The sequence below is a fragment of the Aedes aegypti genome, chromosome 2 (assembly GCF_002204515.2).
Source record: "Aedes aegypti strain LVP_AGWG chromosome 2, AaegL5.0 Primary Assembly, whole genome shotgun sequence".
NCBI classification, from domain to species: domain Eukaryota; kingdom Metazoa; phylum Arthropoda; class Insecta; order Diptera; family Culicidae; genus Aedes; species Aedes aegypti.
This window is the reverse complement of record NC_035108.1, coordinates 18,733,783-18,753,274: the sequence shown is the minus strand read 5'-3', so window position 1 is coordinate 18,753,274 and position 19,492 is coordinate 18,733,783. Positions and strand designations below refer to the sequence as shown.

The following is a 19,492-nucleotide window of genomic DNA, read 5'->3' as shown; positions in this document are numbered from 1 at the left end:
TTTGCTTCAAGAGTTCATCCAGCATCCAGATTCTTCACGAATTCTCGAGAGTTTATACTCATTTTCCCAGACATTTTCTCAGTTGTTTCGCAGGGAAATATTCTAAAAATTCCACACAATGCCCAGAACTTTATTTTAGTTAAATTGAGAATCTTCTTAGTATCCACTATTATTTATGAGATTCCTATCTCTGTATGAATTTCTCGTTGGATTTTTTACTTGCAATGTAGGTATCTCTTTACCTAATTCCCTATCACAATTTCTCCCAAAATCAATTATGAAATTTTGAATGATTTAGTAAGAAAATTCTCTAAACTGTTGTCCAGTAATTAGTTGAAGAGATTGTCATCTAGTAACTCCTACCCATATAATATTTTTTGCAGCTCTATTAGACATTTTTCAAGTGACTTTTCTATGGATTGCTTAAAAAATAGATTCAACAGTTTATGTTGGGATTGCTGCGGAGAATCATCAAAGGTTACAACTGATTATTTACGAAAGCTTCCAAGCAATTTTGCTAGGTTTTTTTTTAATTTGTTATTGAAATGTATTAAATTTTTTTCGCGAGCTGGTTTTTAAATATGTCTAACATTTTTCCCGTGAATAATACGTGAAAAAATACGAAAGAGCATGTCATTGCAAGCACTTTAGCAATTTTTCCCGCTCAAATAACGGCTATATCATATTTAAACTTTAATTTAAAAAATTGATCCATAAATGAACCTTGACACATTTGATCATGTTTGACGTTCGCTTAGTCGACAAAAACACCACAGGGGTTTTAGTTTCAACACTGGGTTGTTCCTATCTGACATTTCGGAAGAGACACGGAAAACAAAATACACCCAAAATTTGAGTGTAAGCCAAGGGGTGTGACAAAATCTAAAAAAAAATTAAAACATGTTTTTTGGACTTAAACAAACAAAAAACATTGAAAAATTGAGTAAACACGTGTTTTTGGCCTAAACTTAAGCGTTTGGCGCTAAAATTGGGACAGGGCTTTAGGACCCTATTCTCCAGGAATGCCTTCTAAAACTGCTCCAATTCAGTACTAAATACTTTTTCGGTATTTCATATTAGAAATCCAACCGATATTCCTCCAAGAAAGTTTCCCAAACCTTCCCATAGATAGTTTTCTTTAGCATAAACTTCATAAATTTCTGTAGGAATTATTTCATAGCACTTTCCATGTAATCGTTCACCAATTTCACAAGGAATTCATGTAGAGGTTTCAACCGGTTTTTTTTCTAACGGGTGTTCAATAAAAAATGAGATTTTCTTCAGTCACACAGTGAAAAATTATTTTAATGAATTCAGTAATTTGTATTAAAAACATAATGCTTACTCTCAAAAAAAAAAAAAAAAAATAATAATAAATAAATAAATAAATGATGTACACTCCCGTGCAAAAGTTTGGGTTCACCCCCTCGAAAACAACCAAAAGTGTTCTGTCCATATCTCTGTGATTACACGTCCAATTGAAACTCTTTAAGCCGCATTCGGAAGGCAAAGAGTTATTCTTACTTCGTATGTAGGTATTAAAAAAAAACTTTTATTTAATTTTACTGAATTTTTACTTAAAGTTGTTACATTTTTCAAAAAAACACTGAAAAATCATATCTAATTTCCTCAGCATTGGGTCGACCAACATTTTAAATCAAAGTGTCATTAGAATCGTAATCTTATATTCTTTGAAGAGACCCCACGAAATTTTGGCGGAAAAATCTGGAAAGTATTCAAAATCAATGAAACAGTCAATAAAGTCATCGTGCAAAAGTTTGGGTTCACTCCTCAGTATGATGTAAATCGTGCAAAAGTTTGGGTTCATCTGAGCCACACGCACATCATTTTTGTCAATATCTCTGCCATTTTTCAACTAATTTTAATAGTTTAAAGCTTTTTTGAGCGCAAATAATGGCGCGTACATGATTGGTTTAAGATTTCACAGATTTAAGTAAGTTCAGGTGAACCCAAACTTTTGCACGATACACCATACTGAGGAGTGAACCCAAACTTTTGCACGATGACTTGACTGACGGTTTCATTTATTTTGAATACTTTTCAGATTTTTCCGCCAAAATTTCATGAGTGCTCTTCAAATAATATAAGATTACGATTCCAATGACACTCTGTTTTAAAATTTTGGTCGATCCAATTCTAAGGAAATAAGTAATGTTCTTTCAGTGTGTTTTTTGAAAAATGTCACAACTTTAATTACAAATTTAGTATACAAAGTTCAAAGAATGTTTTTGGAAAAATACTTACGAAGTAAGAATAACTCTTTGCCTTTCGAATGCGGTTTAGAGAGTTTGAATTGGACGGTGTAATCACAGAGATATGGACTGAACACTTTTGCATGTTTTTTAGGGGGTGAACCCAAACTTTTGCACGGGAGAGTAACTTAGTCGTGATGCCCTCACGAGAGCGCTGGACGACACTGACGTCCATTTTCCGGATACAACTCCGGATCCTCGTGGTGAACGGGCCAAGGATACGCTCATCATTTATTTTTGTACACTAGGGCACTGAGCGAGCCGAAAAAATCGTCAATGGGACGGCACTGTGGCAAGTTGGTCGGGTTCCTTTCTTTCAGAACGCACGGTGAACCCATAAAACCGTACAACACGCTCGCGGAGTACTTGTTGTTTCGACGCCATCTTTGATTGAACTGACAGCACCCAAGCGAAAAGAAATGAGCTATTCATTTTTAGGGAGTTCAGAGAGTAATTCTCTTGGAAAGAAAATTTATGCTCTTTACTTCAATTACAGAAAAGTATTGAAATCATAAACATATTTATAAGTTTTCCGAAATGTTTTTCAATTATTATTAGCAAAGAATCTTGGAATATTTTTTAACTTCTCCAGAAATTTGTTTTCAACGTAGTATGTTTTTCAACAATTGTTCCATGCGTGCTTGGGCTTCTTCAAGAATAAATTTATCGAAGCCGTTTTTGGGTAAACAACCAAGGAAATCATACCAAACAATTTGCAACGAATATTTCCAGAAGTTTTTTCAGGAGTTCATGTGAATATTTTCTTTGAATAATTTCCTATAATTTATCTGTATCATTCTTCCAGATATGATTCCGTAAATTGCTCTAGTCATTCTTTCAGATTTTTTTTTATCAATATTTGCAGTAAGTGGGCTTTGTAACCGTGCGGTTAGTGTTACCAAGCATATAGCCGCATCGAGTCAAGGAGTGTGGGTTCGATTCCCGCTTCAGCCCGAAAAACTTTTCGTCAGGAACGTATTTCGACTTTGCCACTGGGTGTTGCATGCTAGTCCGTTGCCTAGTGTGGTGCTTCCTTCAAAGGGCAAGTCGTACACTGGAAGCATAAACGTGTCGGTGTCTTTTTAGGTCCTAATGAAATGATTTTAAGAATTTCCTCAGAAATATTCACATAATCTTTTATAGTTGTTCCTCCACGATTTTTTTTAGGGAAATTTCTATAAATTGTTGCAAAAATTTATTAAAAAGTTAAGGCCCAATCGCAATAATAAGGGAACGGCAACGGAAAGTGAAACCGATTCGCCAGCATGAATCACACCATCTCGACTGAGCTGTCAACGAATGAAAGTCAACACTGAGTTGCCAAGCATGTTATAGTTCATGCTGGCGTACCGGTCCCGCTTTCCGTTGCCGTTCCACTATCATTGTGTTTGGGCCTTTATAAATAAAGGAAAGCCGAACCAATTCGTCAACAAGAACGCCACTATCTCGACAGAGCTGTCAACCTTCGTTCGTTTTGTTGACGAATGAATTGTCGTTCAAATTTTCAACATGGAGAAATAAATACTCACACGTCAGTTTATATGGCAGTTTAGCAGAAGCACGCACCTTGCATTCAAAGCACAAACCAACAGTGCACGTGAGGAAATTTTGGTGGGACAAAATTGAATTGAATATTTTGGTGTGAGTCTATTGAAGGGCAACATCCCGAATACGACACCGACCATTATCACTTCACGCCACTCGTAGAATAAGCCCAGATTTCTTCTAATGTGAATCTGAATTTTCCAGGCATTTCCCCAAAATTTTATCTCAGTTTGTTTTTTTTTTCAAAAATATCTCTACTGATTATTTTGGTTGGTTTTCCGAAATCCACATGAAATACTTGCTTCATGAATTTCTTTCTCAATCCAGCAAATAAACTAGTAATTCGCATCAAACTTCTTCGAGAAGCTCCTCATGAAGTAATGAAAAGCATTATAAAAATAAAATTTCTATATAAGAGGCTGTTTTTACAACTAATTAAGCTGAGAACTGAGAAAAATCCTCTGTTCCAATTGGGATGTAACGCCAGGAAAGAGAAGAATAATAATATGTTGAGTAAGCATGACCTGTTTTCAGCAGTAGTCACGAAATTCAACGTGTTAAGTGCTAACGAGGAGTAAAACTCGTTTTACTATTTAAAATAAAGATGGCGTCAAAATTTAAGATGGTCGCCAGATTTTTTAATTAAGAGTCAGTTCGCGAGAACCGCAACTCCCTTTCCAAGGGAAATTTTGTTGATGTTCTCCGATCAGACTGAAATTTTCAGGGATTATTCTTCTATATAAAATAAGATGTTTTGCAAAATTTCAGATTTTTATATTAGGAGAAAGTGGGTCAAAATGACCCCTAATGATTTCATGTCACAAAACATGCAAAATCACAAAAAAAACTGATAAAACTACAAAAAATTATGTATACATAAATCAAAATCGTAGAACATGATGTAGCATATCCATATCGTTCATTTCATAGGGTAAATATGCTCAACTAGTTTCTGTAACCTATCTTACTCAGTTTATTCTCAGCTTTCTGATGCTGTCCTCAGAGCGATTCGCTAATGGTAAAATACGTTTATTGTGACATAATACAAAGTAGCCGCCAAAATTATTTTTTTTTCGCGTCAAATGAAATTGGAAATTGCTCAGTAGATTCGATGATGATCATTCCCACTGGCCCAAAACTAAATACTTACTCTCGCGATGGCATCTGCATGGTTTCCACTTGGATCGATTTTACGTAGAGATGGTTGTTGCACCAGAACAGGCACAGTGTCGTAGGCTCCAGCACGTTCATGTCGTGCGTCCAGGCCAGTTCCACCTTACGGATTCGATCGCCCAGATCGTGTGGATTGGTAACCACAACCTGGTAGACTGTGCCATGCTCAAACCGTGCCGTGCCCTTTGGGGTGAGGTCCAGACTTCGGATTGCACCCCGCTCCGAGAAGATCCCAGCCGTTAGGTGGCCCTGGACCCATGGCTCCGCTGTTTTTGGCTTGGCAAGCTCGATTGTGAACCGGTAGTGGCGTTCTGGGGATAAATAGAAGTAGATGGAAATTTGAGAAGGCTTCTGATCTGATAGAGAGGATTTGGGTGAAACTTACGACAGAATGGGAAATCCCTTCCAGTCGCTAGGAAGTACTTGCCCGGTTGGGGCGCTACCGGAATCGATGAGCCGACCGCGATATCGTTTTCAGAAATATTCTGTCTGGTGGTTGTGATTGGAAGCGACGCGTGATAACCCATTAGAGCACAGTTTCCGGAAGTGCATTTGAAACAGTTCCCGCTCAGGAAATGCTGATAGGAGGGGCAGCGATGGGCTGCAGATATTTATCCGAATTATTTAGTTACATGTTGAATTATACACAATCAGATCATTGATACTTCGAAACTTACCTACATACGGACACTTTCCGTTAATACTATCGATAAATAACTTAATGGCTCTTATATGGTTACAAGCTAGTAGAACCCGGGACGCTTCCTCGATTCCGTCTTTGATCAGCGTCAGAGGAATGGTGGCAGCTCCTTCCTGCGAGAGGGCACAACCCGGCTGTTCTTTGCCATTATTTGGATAGAAGTCCAAATGCCCGCAAGCGTGGGACATGCCATATCCGGGTATCTCCAACCGGAACACACTTCGTCCATCGGTGTGGATCACGTCTACCAGAGAGGCATCCGACGGGTCCAGTCTTACAATAGGGTCCATCCCCTGGAAGTACGGTTCAGCTGGATCTAACCCTGTAATTCTACCCAAACCCGGAGTCCTCTCCGCAGCGTACCCAGCGGTGTGTGCCCCTAACGAGTGCCCTATTAGATGAACGTCCTCCGCCCTAAGTCCTTTGTATTCCGTCAATTTCTTGATCAGATAAGCTATCTCTAATCCTACCAGTCTAGTGTTGGCCGTAGCCTGCGTGTAGAGAGGCAATGATCCACCGGCCCAATCCACCACGATCACGTTGAGCCCACCGCGAGTGATCAGCTCATCCCGCATCTCCGATACCCAGTTGGACAGTGGGGTATCGATGAACCCATGGATGATGAACTTGGTATCCCAATCCGAGCGGAAGTTGCTCTTCATGATGGTTTCCTTCGTTTCGGCCTGGAGCAACTGGCCGTCGGTCGGGTTCTTCTCCGTGTACAGGATGAACCGGGTGTTGATCACACTCCGGGGCAGTGGGAATACGTTGAACGGTCGGAAGATCAGATGGTACCATTCTTTGGTGATGTTCAGACAGCCCAGCTCACCGTAGCAACGGGTCATGTTTTCATCTGCGTGGGAAAAGGGGGAATTGGGTGGTATTATTTCGGGAATGTTTTCGATTGCTACTATCACCCATTTGGAAAGTACGAGTAAATCGTCTTGGATAGTTGCTGTAAAGTAGTTGAAAGTAGTTGAAGAGAGGTACTCATGAGTTGGTCACGTCGCAATCGGGGGGTTTTCGTAAGAGCTGTAAATTGTCGTTAATGGGATCAGTGTTCAGTAATACGATAACGGTATGATGGGGATGAAGATGTTACGGGCTGCTCAAACTCTACTTCTTCGCATTCCAGTAAGTATGTATAATGAAATAATATAAATATATGTATTTACAATTCCATACGTATTGGACGTACAGGATAATAATATGCTTCGATTAATTTAAGTAGACCTGAAAATGATGTACATATGATAGTAGGATTTGATGCATAATAAACTCTAGGAACGATTTTTTCCTGCATCGATACTGTGATGCAATTGTAATAGAAAATCAAAACCAAACGCCAGATTTTTTTTAGATTGGAAACTTTTTCGTTGGGACGTAACGCCAGAAATGGAAAGAACGAGGAAGAGCTTTAGTACTACAGTCATCTCTCCATAGCTCTAGTGGAATTAACTGGCTCAGTACTAACACAGTATAGTATAGTACTAGTATTAACATCTGTTATCTGTGGTACTAACTTCGGTTTTCTTTTACTTAGGGAAAGTGTACCAGTTATGGGCACGGTGGTTCAAACAACAAAAACTTTTCAAAATTTTAAAACAATCAAACGTATAGTGAAATAGGGCATGGCAACAACTGGTACTAAAAAGTTAGAAGGTCTATCTATCTTTTAAATGTTTGCGGTATGCTATGAAAATATATTGATTATCGGACTTAACAGTTGTTTACGCACGATGTCCAATTTAGTTGTTCTCAAATATCAAATCACTGGCATGTTGAAAGGGAAATAAATCCGCTTATTTAAAGCTAAATGCTCAAAGTATTTGTTTCATCTGCTCACATCAAGAATTAATGTTCTTTTGCATTTTCAAGACTTTTTTATGATTAAAGGGCTGGTAACGATTGCGTATCCAAAAACAGGGGCTTTGAAACCCTATTAAAAAAAAAAACGAACTACAAGCAACCAAGAAATACTGTTAACACAGATAACAGACGTTCAAGTCCGATTGTGAAACTGTGTAAGACAACTTGTAGCAACATCGTGGTGGTCGTCAAGCTGTCATGGGAGATGCCTGAAGTGAATATGAAATATTTCAAATTACTGATATTCACCACTGGCTCTGATTGACTTAACACGATGTGTGACGGCGCTAGTCTTTTCAACTAATGGACATCTGTTATCTGTGCTGTTAGGAATTATTATGAGTATTCCTTAAAGAACTCGATCAAACATTTCTCTGCGCATCCTCATAAGGTAATCTCATGTTTTTAAATTTTTCCATGATGTTCTCCAGGAATGACGTCAGAAGGTAATTCAAGCATTTTCTATAAGTTTCCTTCAGGTTATACTCTAAATATTTCTTCCGGATTTTATCCAACGATTCTTCGAAGTATTTCTCAGATTTTTTTTTCTGAATTTATCCAGGATTTTTTTTAACCATATTTCAATATTATTCCATATGACCCCAAAAATTCATTCAAGGATTCTTCAGAAAAATATCAAGAATCTTCTCAATACTCCAATTTAACTAGAAAACATTTAAAAAATAATTCTAGAAATTATCTCAAAAATCAGTCTAGGATTTTTTAAGGTATTACATCAAGAATTCCTCCAGAAATACTTTCAAAAGTTCTCAAAGATGTGCTCAATGAATTTCCGCCACTAATTTATCAAGTTACTTCATATTTTTTTGTAAAACTTTCATCCAGGACAACCCCAAAAAGGAACACTGGATACTACCCCTAGGATTTTCTGCAAGAATCCCTGAAAAATTCGGGAGGAGTCGCTCGAGAAATTTGTATATAAATATTCGGACGAATCGCTGGGGTAACTGATAAAACATTTTTTGGCGGAAACACATAATGAGTTTTGGATGGAATGGATGGAAAATTTGCTTCACTTTTTTCCCATTCAACGCCCACTTGACAAATTATTCGAGAAATTTCCGGAAGAGTCTGCTGAAGAACTCTCTGCATAAAAGGCAGGAGACATTCGTAGCTAAATCTGTGGAGAAAATCGGCTCTATGAATCCTAAGAACCTCTGCGAGAAGAATACCTGAACGAATTGTTTAAGAAAACAGTGCTAACAATTTTGGAAATCCAAATATACTGCCTCTCTTTGCACTACAGTCCCATGTTGGAAAACTACAAACTGAGAAAAAGACGATTGAAATGTGGAAACAATTTCGCTCCATTTTGAGTCTCTGTTTGGCCTAAAATGTGTTAAATTTCTACATATCACTGTTTGTTGAGTATACGAATAAACCTAATAAATTTCTTTTGAATTCAAGTTGAAAATTTGCCTTAAAATGCAGAAAAATCGTAGCGAGACTGTTATGCGATTATATACAATATAATATACCAATAAGCGGTTCCACAGAAAATGACGACTTTTTTCCCAAATTTCATTTTTATATTTTTTGATTTGGAAGAAATTTTGCACATGCTTTCTTTATGCCCAAAAATGCCTTTTTGCATCGTCGGCTCGCCATTTTGTCTCTAGCCTTACTTTTGAGAAGGGCCTAAGAAAAAAAATCCTTAATAATTTTCAAAAAATTATAACTTAGAAACGGTTTGTCCGATCAGTTTGGTGCCTTCCGCAAAGTTTTAGGTTATTGTTGGGACTATCTGGAAAAAAATATACACTGTAAAAAAAAAAAATGTTGTAATTTTTTAAATATCGAAAATAAAGCTTAAAAATCATTTTTTTCAAAAATCGTATTTTTGATTTTTTTATTTTTTATATGTTCAAGTAGACAAAAAATGAAGTCTTTTGCACAGTGGGTCAAGATGGAGAAATCATGGACAAAAAAGTTATGATTTTCAACTCGATTTTATGAAAGTACGCAAAATTTACAACAAAAAAGGTGTACGGAAAAATCAGGCTAACTTTTACCGTTTTAAAGATACAGCGATTTTAACCCATTAACGCCCAGTGATCTATTTTGAGATCAGATGCCTCGAACGCCCAGTGATCTATTTTGAGATCAGTAACATTTCTGAATACAGTTAATTTTTTAGACAAAATGGATGGTTGGTATCTTTGAAAAAGTTGTGAAAGACATTATGGGCAGTCTAATGACAGGTTTTTTAATTAATATTTCTTCCTCTAGGTTGCGCTATCAGCATGAAACATTTCTGTTTTGTCACCAGCTCTTGTCGGCATCACCACGCTCGTCTTATACTACCATAAGCGTGGTTTGCAAATCAGAGATTCCTGAACAATTATAGAATGGTTTCTGTGCCGGAAGTCAGTGTGGATTTCGGGATTCCAGAGTAAATTCTGAGATTTCAGAATATATCCTGGGATGCCAATGTGGATCCAGGGTTTCCAGTGCAGAATCCTGGGATTCCAGTGTGAATCCTGGAGTTATAGTGTGGATCGTAGGGTTTCAGTGTGGACGCTAAGATTGTAGTGTAAATTCTGGGAATCCCATGTGGATTCTGGGACTCCAGTGTGGATTCTGGGAATCCAGTGTGGATTCTGGGAATCCAGTGTGGATTCTGGGAATCCAGTGTGGATTCTGGGAATCCAGTGTGGATTCTGGGAATCCAGTGTGGATTCTGGGAATCCAGTGTGGATTCTGGGAATCCCGTGTGGATTCTGGGAATCCCGTGTGGATTCTGGGAATCCCGTGTGGATTCTGGGAATCCAGTATAGATTTTGGGAATACAATGTGGATTCAGGGAATCCAGTATGGATTCTGGGAATCCAGTGTGGATTCTTGAAATCCAGTATAAATTCTGGGAATACAATGTGGATTTTGGGAATCCAGTGTGGATTCTGGGAATCCAGTGTGGATTTTGCGAAACCCAGTGTGGATTCTAGGAATTTAGTGTTGATTCTTGGAATCCAGTGTGGATCCTGGAATTACAATGTGAAACCTGAGATTTCAGTAGGGACCTTGGGTTTTCAGGATTGATGGACCTTGCAATTTTAGTGTGAACCGCAGGATTAGAACATGGGTCCTTGGTTTCTAATGTGAATGCTGGGATTTTAGTGTGGATTTTAGGATTTCAGTGTAGATATTTGAACACCAATGAAGATAATGCATTTTTAGTGTAGATCTTTGAAATTCACTGGGTATCCTGGGATATTCCAGTATGGATTTCAGATTTGGATCCTAGGGTTTCATTGATGGATACCAGTGAAGAGTTTGAGTTTCCAGTGTAGATTCTTGAATTCCAGAGTGGATCTTTGGATTCCAGCATAGATCATGGATACACAGAAAAAAATATTTAATTTTCAATGTGATGTAATTTGAAGTCTACTGTAAAAATAATTCAAATTCGTGTGTTGTTACAGTATCATGTAAATTTAAATGAATATACATTCAATTTTCAACTAGAAATGGTTGAATATTACATGACCGTGTAAATTTAATGTGAATTCGATTGAAAAATAATGGATTGGTCGTTGAAATTTAGGTTTATTTTGATGCTCCAAATATGTGCATGAAAATAAACTTAAATTTACAACATTTTTTTAGCTGTGTATCTAGTGTAGATTTTGGGATTCTAGTGTTGAATGCTTGTATTCCAGTGAGGATTCTGGCATTCCAGTGGGAATTGTTAAATGGTAACCCAAGGATATACTGAGGGAATCCTGTTGGAGTTATGTTGAAAGTCTGTGCAAATTTAGTAAAAAAAATTGCGAAAATAGTGAGCAAAAACATTGGGAATCTAACGAGAATGCTGAGATTCTTGTGATGGCCCTGTTGAAATCTTGTCTTATAGTTATATGGCAAACAGTTAGTATTCCTGAGAGAATCACATAGAAATACTCTCGGAATTTGGATTGGTCTTATTGGTAAGAGTCAATTGTAAGAATTATTTGGGTATTGTGTAGAAATACTGCGGGAATCATCAACATTATGAGAATTCAGTGTGTTTTTTCATGAGCATCCTGGAATTAATGCAATGTGGATTTTGTGATATTCTTCGAGAATCCTGAGGGAATCCTGTTGGAATTCTGTGCGAAGCCTTCAGGATTTCTGCAGAAACAATATAATCAAGTACAGTGGGATTCCGTTTTTGGCAACAAAGTCGAAAATTTCAGTTGCCAAAAACGGAACCGTGCCAAAATCGGAACCAATATTTTAAATTTTATTTTTCAACTTTTGGTTTTGAAAACATCATTTGAATGTTATTACATCATCCTTATGGAACATAATGGCAGCGAGACTTCAGAACGGTTCACTTCGAAGCAGTTTTCCGAAAGGTTGTACTTTGCTATGAATATATATCCCCGTAATGTTAATTGTGGCAAACGTTCTACATACTTTTTACGACTCAACGTCTTCAATAATTTTTTGAAGCTTTATATATACACTATTTGTATGAGTGGGCCATGTAAAATCAATAATCGCATAAGTGACCTATATTCAAGAACTGGACATTTTCTTAAAACTGTGTAAGAATACGAAAAAATGAATAAAATGTTTAACTGTATTCTTGCAAAAACTTATTTACAAAACAAAAGCGCTGGATATTGCAAAATGACATTGGCTTTTGTTTAATGTAATGAACATTAAAAATAGTTTAACTTTAGAGCATTAGTGTAAAATTTGACAAAGTTAGGTAACTTTAGAATTGCTCCCTGTAATTTATGTTTCTGATAAAGTAAAGCATTTCATAATGAATGATTGATTTCAGTCAAAAGGGTAAACATATACAACTACATTTCATGATCCATAAATACGGTTCGTATTTTTGTAAAATGCACAAACAAGCTTCTTATCATTTTTACTTGATGATTTTTAATTGAGCTTATGAAATTTAACCTACCTTATGAAATAAACAGAAATTTACAGGATTCTGCTATGAAACCTCAAGAGCCTGATAGAAATCTACAGGTTTTCGAAAGGAATCTTCAGGAAAACGCTAGCGTTCTAAAGCATCTTGCTAGGAATCCGTAGGATCTCATGATCTTCTCTGGATTCTCTGGATCTCATCAAGGATTTTGCTAGGAATAAACATTTTGGGATTCCTCTGCGATATCGCGGAAAATTCTCAAGTCTCCGATGAAAATTTTCAATTGTTTTTTTTTTTTTTTTATTATTTTTAGGCTACCACTAGCACTCCTCATTTTTTTTTTCTAGAAATCTTTTCAAAATCCCATGGGTTTTGCCATAAATACTCAAAATACCTCTAGAAATTCACATTATCCCGCTAGGAATTTACAGGACACCCTAGAAATCTTAAGAGTTTATTAGGAATCACCAGGTTTTGGACATAATCCACAATAACCAAATATACATTCTCAGGATCCCACAAAAAACTCTCAGTGTTCGCTAGGAATCTGCAGACATCTCTAAGAATCAATTGAAATGTCTGAGAATTCCCTTAAGAACCAAGAATTCACTAAAGATTCTCCAAAGTACAGTTAGGAAAGTTATAGTCCCAGCTCATAAGGAACATTTTGATTACGTTGAGACCTGTATCCTTGATTTAAAATCTTATATAGAATTCTAGATCGTCTCTTAACATATCTAACGTCATTCAGAATCTCTAACAAAAAGGGAACGTAGCTCAAAATAGTTGAAGCAGAAAAATCAATATACACACTAATATCACAGTACAAAAATCGCACACTTCAATGATATTATGGAAGTTTGGACTATGTTCGCCTTTATTAGGGTGCAGGTGAAACACATACTTAAAACAATACTATATAATATAGTAAAATATGCACTCTTTTTATGGATAATATGTTGACAGTTCTACGATTCACTAAAATAACGCAATTTTATATGAAATTACTGAAAAGTTATGATATTTATGTATTACGATATTTATTATATTATGATATTAATATACACAATATGACATTTTGCTGTATTTGTATCTTTTACTGCAGTGTGTTTTTAGATACGCAATGTATCCTTATTATAATAAGAACAGTGCGCTAAAAAGATGAGAAATTTACGAAATTTAAGATTGTAACTCGGTGTGAGACTTTCTGTTGCTCTTATGTCGGTGCTTTTGCCTATGATCAAATAAGCTGTTCCAAATCTGAAGAACAGTATGTTTTATCACCTACTGGCAGACTCAAGTGGGCTGGTCACTCAGTATGATTGCCTTAAAAAAGAGATTGGTCTCTAGTTGAGATACTGGTGAAGATTAATGTCCTCATGAAATGTTGTGAATGCATGACCAATGACCATCCCGAAGTAAATAAGCTGGAGCCCTTAGTAGTTGATGAGATTTTGAGGAATATCGACGAAAATGGAGCTCTTGAATGTAATCGGTTTCTAGTTGACTCCTATTCAAATGAATAAAGCAACAAATACGATAATATTTACAAAAAATTACAAATTTTAATGGTATTCAGAAATGTTGCCAAAAACGGATCCATTTTGTTGCCAAAATCGGGGGGTGCCAAAAACGGAGCATGCCAAAAACGGAGCATGCCAAAAACGGAGCATGCCAAAAACGGAATCCCACTGTATTTTAATTTTTTTCAATATTTTGCGTACATATGACCCACTGTGTACTGTGACAAAATGTGACCGTAGATTTCCATTTAAATGACGGTTGTATTCTCTTATCATAATGCGATACTCCAGAAAGAATCAGGTGATTACTATAAATGTGAAATAATTCGGGCGTTAATGGGTTAATACAACATTATGATATAATTTTCAATTTTCGGTCATTATAATATAACTTAGAAACGGTTTGTCCGATCAGTTTGGAGTCTTCCGCAAAGTATTTTCTGATTATTTTATTATTTTTTATATGTTAAAGTAGACAAAAAATGAAGTCTTTTGCACAGTGGGTCAAGATGGAGAAATCATGGACAAAAAAGTTATGATTTTTTTTTAAAAAGGTTGATTTTTCAATATGGTCTAAATAAACTTTTTGAATGCTTTTCGACCCGATTTTATGAAAGTACGCAAAATTTTCAACAAAAAAGGTATATGAGAAAAATTTGCTAATTGCTACCGAAACATTTGAAAAGTTTATTATGACCATTTTCAACAAATTCACCTTTTTTTTTTAAATCATAACTTTTTTGTCCATGATTTCTCCATCTTGACCCACTGTGCAATAGACTTCATTTTTTGTCTACTCTAACAAATAAAAAAAATCAGAAAATACGATTTTTGAGAAAATTGATTTTTAAGTTTTATTTTCGATATATAAAAAATTACAACATTTTTTTTACAGTGTATATTTTTTTCCAGATAGTCCCAACAATAACCTAAAACTTTGCGAAAGGCACCAAACTGATCGGACAAACCGTTTCTAAGTTATAATTTTTTGAAAATTATTAAGGGTTTTTTTTTTCTTAGGCCCTTCTCAAAAGTAAGGCTAGAGTCAAAATGGCGAGCCGATGATGCAAATAGGCATTTTTGGGCATAAAGAAAGCATGTGCAAAATTTCATCCAAATCAAAAAATACAAAAGTAAACCGACATTCGAATTTAAATGGAACCGCTCAGCTACTAAAACACTCATTGTTATTAATGCACTGGTTGTTTCATTTGCTATTTATGTTCTTTGGCCGTAAAAATAGTTATTATAGTACAGTCAACTCTCCGTAACTCGATGTTAAAGCGACTGTCGAGTTCGGGACATATCGTGTTAAAAAACACAAAATCAGGGTAATTTTGGTTAAAGGGACCATCGAGGTATCCATGAAAACCCACATTTACTACACGTTCTATAACTCGATATCGAGATGCGGAATAGCGAGTTACGGATAGTATACTGTATGTCCATGGATGAATCATCAGATGAAATAAATATCGGATTGAATGTTTTCTCAAAACACACGTCATGATGTGGAATGCGCTTACAGTCATGAGTACCAGTCATGGGAGACCCAGATCTGTTGGATAATGCGGAAATGGAATCCGATGGAAATGATTCGAGATGTTCCAGAACAAACTGATTCAGGACGAATCTAGTTAATCTGTTATATGGGAGACCAAGAATGACGAAATAAACTTTTCAGGCAACTTCTGTAAGGCTTGACCGCAGATCTAAATTACAGTGGCTTGTGGGGTGTGCCGAGCCAAAGTCTTTCTGTATTTTCCCAATTAGCAGATGAATAAGACGATAATTGCAGATGATTATTAGACTGGCCCAGCTCAGTATGGGAGAAAAATAAAGTTGTTTAATTCCACGGGGCACTAGGATTATGTCTTAGTGTTAGAGGAAGACTTCCTGAAAATTTCAGCTCATTTGGTCGTTCCATAAGCTGGCGCAATTGAATTGAAGTTAATATGGGATTTTCAGCTCACACATATGGGAAACAGCATATCATCTCCTCTTTGGGTCAGGGAAATTGTTGATCGCGTTCAATTGAACCCAGAATGTCAAAAGCACTACTTGATACCATAGCAAACAATATTGTAGAACAGCGGTTTTCATATCGTGCTCCGCGGAGCACTTGGTGCTCCGCTACGCCTTAACAGGTGCTCCGCGACAGTTTTGAAAATTTGTATTAATGCTCAGAAATATCTCCACTTTTTGCTTTAAAATACGCTTTTAATTATACCAACCCAAGCCATACCTAAATTTTTCAAGACTAAAGAGCTAGAACCTATTCTTGGCACTTTTGATTCGCTTCGGCAGGATTTTTATTCAAAAGCTACTAATCCCATATTATGCATCATTTGAAAAATTCCATCCGATTCGGCCGAGCAAAAAACCCCCATGCCAAAGTAAATCATGGAAGTGCTCAAGCAGTTTTGCACCCTACAAATTTAGAGAACAAAACAACCGACCGCGATGAAAATTTGATTGATTAGTAACTCGTGGGTTCGATCGATTGATTTTCATTTAATACCGCTGTTTTGTTCTCTGTGTTATTGAATTCAGAGGTGGTTTTAATTCATCAATACCTTCATTGGCGTAAATAGGGAGGGGCCAGGGGGGGCCTGGCCCCCCCGAATCATGGGCTTGGCCCCCCCGAAAAAAAATAGCGAAGAAATGACAATATAGTTAAAACTAGTTTTTAGTATCAAACATTATGATGCGTTAAATGCATTTTGAATATAAATTTCTGGATGATCATTGTTTGATAGGCAATAGCAATATGTAATTTTAAAACGTCACATACTGCCATACTGTTTCCTTTTTGCCTTTTCCCGATATTGAAGTTTATTGAAGCATGTTTTAGAATTAGTAGAACTGGCTTGATCCATTTTAGTGGTATTGTTAATTAGAAAACCAAAATCTCTTCATATTTTGAATCAAGCTGCGATATTTTGTGATCAATTATCTAGAACGAATCGTTGTTACTGGGAAATGTTTGTGTATGAGAGTTATGGTAAAGTTCTACAAAAAAAATCTCAAAAATAAACAATGGTGCGGCAAGTAAACTTTAGTTTGTATACTTTTTTCGCGAACTTTAAAATGTTTCATATTCAAATTTGTGAGTCATTAAATTTGTCTCCGAGACGTCGGGAATAAATCTGAACTGCTGGTAAGTAGACGACAGTGAAGCAGTTGTATTCAAATGTGACAGCAAAACTGTGAACATTGAAATCCCTTTACGTATAGTAAGATAGTGGTGGATTCGTACAAAACAACAACATTGAACCGTGTAAAGTCGTAGATGTCGCAACATTTTTTTTTTCAATGTTATATTGACACCAATTTTCTGAAGTTTTTAGATTGAAAAGATAATAAAATCACGTTACTATTTGTTTCTGTAGAACAAACGTAAAACTTTGTTCATACTGAAGATTATTTTAAACACGCTTTAAATTCTGCTATAAGTGTTTATAATATGACGTTTTATTATTTATTTTTATTTATTTTTCCTACGCAACATTTTTTGGCGTCTTACGTAGGTTATATGAACATTACATAAATTATTGTTTTGTCTTTGTTAACGAGATTTTTAGCCCTGGGCTAGTTCATCTCGAGACCAACAGATTTGCTACCAAGTCTAATGAAACAGCCGTTTGTTAGGTGACCTTTACTCATATCTTTGTCAATCTACTGTATAAAAACTAATTGTTTTCAAGCATGAGCTCATCTATTTTCCAGTAAATATGTATTTCGCAGTCGTACATTTATGTTTTAAGGCCGATCGGATTTATTTTTCGATTTTTAGTAGCTCAAAATTGAACATTACTAAAGAGAATGGAGCAAAAGTTCGAGTGGACCAGATTTTCTTTTTAAGATTTCTAGCTCAATTCAAATCAATGCTTATAAATGCCACAGTGGTCAAGTAAGAGACTTTCACTACAAATATCATAAGAATCGATTGAGGTTTAGAAAAAAATATATTTTTTGGTCAAACTTTCATTGCATGGAAATTATTAATGATCAAATCTACTTTGATTTTTTATTTAAGGGCGTTTTTAGGCATCATAAGGATACTGTGAGGTGTTTTAGTTACTACATAATTGCTTGGAATCATTTATTGGCCCATAGTGTGGCAAAAGTTTTAATCAGCGGGGCAAAAGTTCGACCCATGTAAGCTCGCAGAGAAATTTACAAATTACCCCAAATTCATATATTATCTTCAAAATTAGAGAAATTGGTCCGATCGTGCGATAAAAGTCACCAACATTTCACATTTTCACTTAGTTTTGTAAAAAACTCCTATTTTTGAGCTTTGGGCAATTTTATGATGAAAAATAAGTAAGTTATCTGTAAACATAAGTTTATGGCTGGTATAAAGCATGTCTGTCATAAAAGTGTCGGTATTTTATGTTTCGGCCAGCGAACTTTTGCCCCACAGGTGAAGCAAAAGTTCATTGAAGACAATCAGCGAAATTATAGCAAATATTTTGAAGGCTTACTGTATAGTATTTTTTTTTCAACTGCTCTTGTTTTTATGAAAATTTTGATTATACCACTAATGTCGAACTATTGCCCTGCCATAGTCTGATTGGATAATAATAAATTCATGAGCAAAATACCTTCCATCCTGCTTTCTTCAAACAACCGTTATGGTACGAATTTGCTGACGACAGCTTTTTTTTTTGAATACAAAAAAAACCTTCAATTCTTCAATATGATACGGTAGCCAAGCAGTTTTAGGATTTAAAGTTTTTAACTCTAACAAAAAAGGTATTATTCAATCCTATGTTCAAATTTTGGTTTCGAGAGGCTTAGAGAAATGAATCGTTCGCTACAGAAATACTGAGCAACAATAATCCATATTTTCAAACTAGCAAGCGTTTTTTTTTTCAAAGGCTTGGGTTTTTTTTTTACTTGTCGGCTTCAAGAGGTTAGAATTTCACATTGATCTTGAACCTTAATTGAACTGATACATTTAAATCTTTATCTTGTTTTATAAATTTCCAAAAATTCTAGTTTAAATCGAATTGGAAAGGTAAATCCTGATTATAGTTTGCTTTTAAATCCTTGTATTCTGTTCGAGATCTTTTAGATTGGGTTGAATACGTCATCTTGGCAATATAAAACGAAAAAAAAAGATTTTTAAATACGTTTACTATTTTTCCATAAAAGTGACATTTGGTAACTAAGAAAGTTGATCAATCGGTTTTGGACGATTTTCAGGTTTTGATCTACCTCTGTATGAAATTGCGCCACTATAATCGGTTCACACATATTATCGAAACAAGCATTATTAGGTTATATAAATCCTTTACGACTTTTGTCTCTCATGAGAAGGGGCCGTGGCCCCCCTCAAGTCTGATGGCTATTTACGCCCATGAATACCTTATGATGCTTTCGATGTTACGATGTTTCTCGATCATTTTTTTTATGAAAACGTTCAAAATGAGGGCTGATATTTTGTGAATTTCAACTTAAAAAAAATCTTTCCGGGAAAATTTTAAGTTTTAACTGCAAAGTTGTGTTT

The 19,492-nt window shown here is 35.9% G+C and overlaps 1 protein-coding gene across 5 annotated transcripts in view; it reads right to left on the bottom strand.

Moving 5' to 3' along the window:
• Positions 1-19,492, bottom strand: part of LOC5576634 (pancreatic triacylglycerol lipase) — a 98,057-nt gene that overhangs the window by 1,696 nt on the left and 76,869 nt on the right. For 3 of the 5 annotated variants that reach the window (XM_021840079.1, XM_021840081.1, XM_021840080.1), the window contains 3 exons: positions 5,669-6,544; positions 5,377-5,592; positions 4,969-5,302 (listed from right to left, as the gene is read on the bottom strand). In XM_021840079.1, the coding sequence (XP_021695771.1) occupies positions 4,969-5,302; positions 5,377-5,592; positions 5,669-6,544 (1,426 nt within the window). Of the gene's footprint in view, positions 1-4,964; positions 5,303-5,376; positions 5,593-5,668; positions 6,545-6,608; positions 7,723-19,492 lie in introns of those variants that run through there. The other 2 variants (XM_001662741.2, XM_021840083.1) reach the window with 2 other exon arrangements.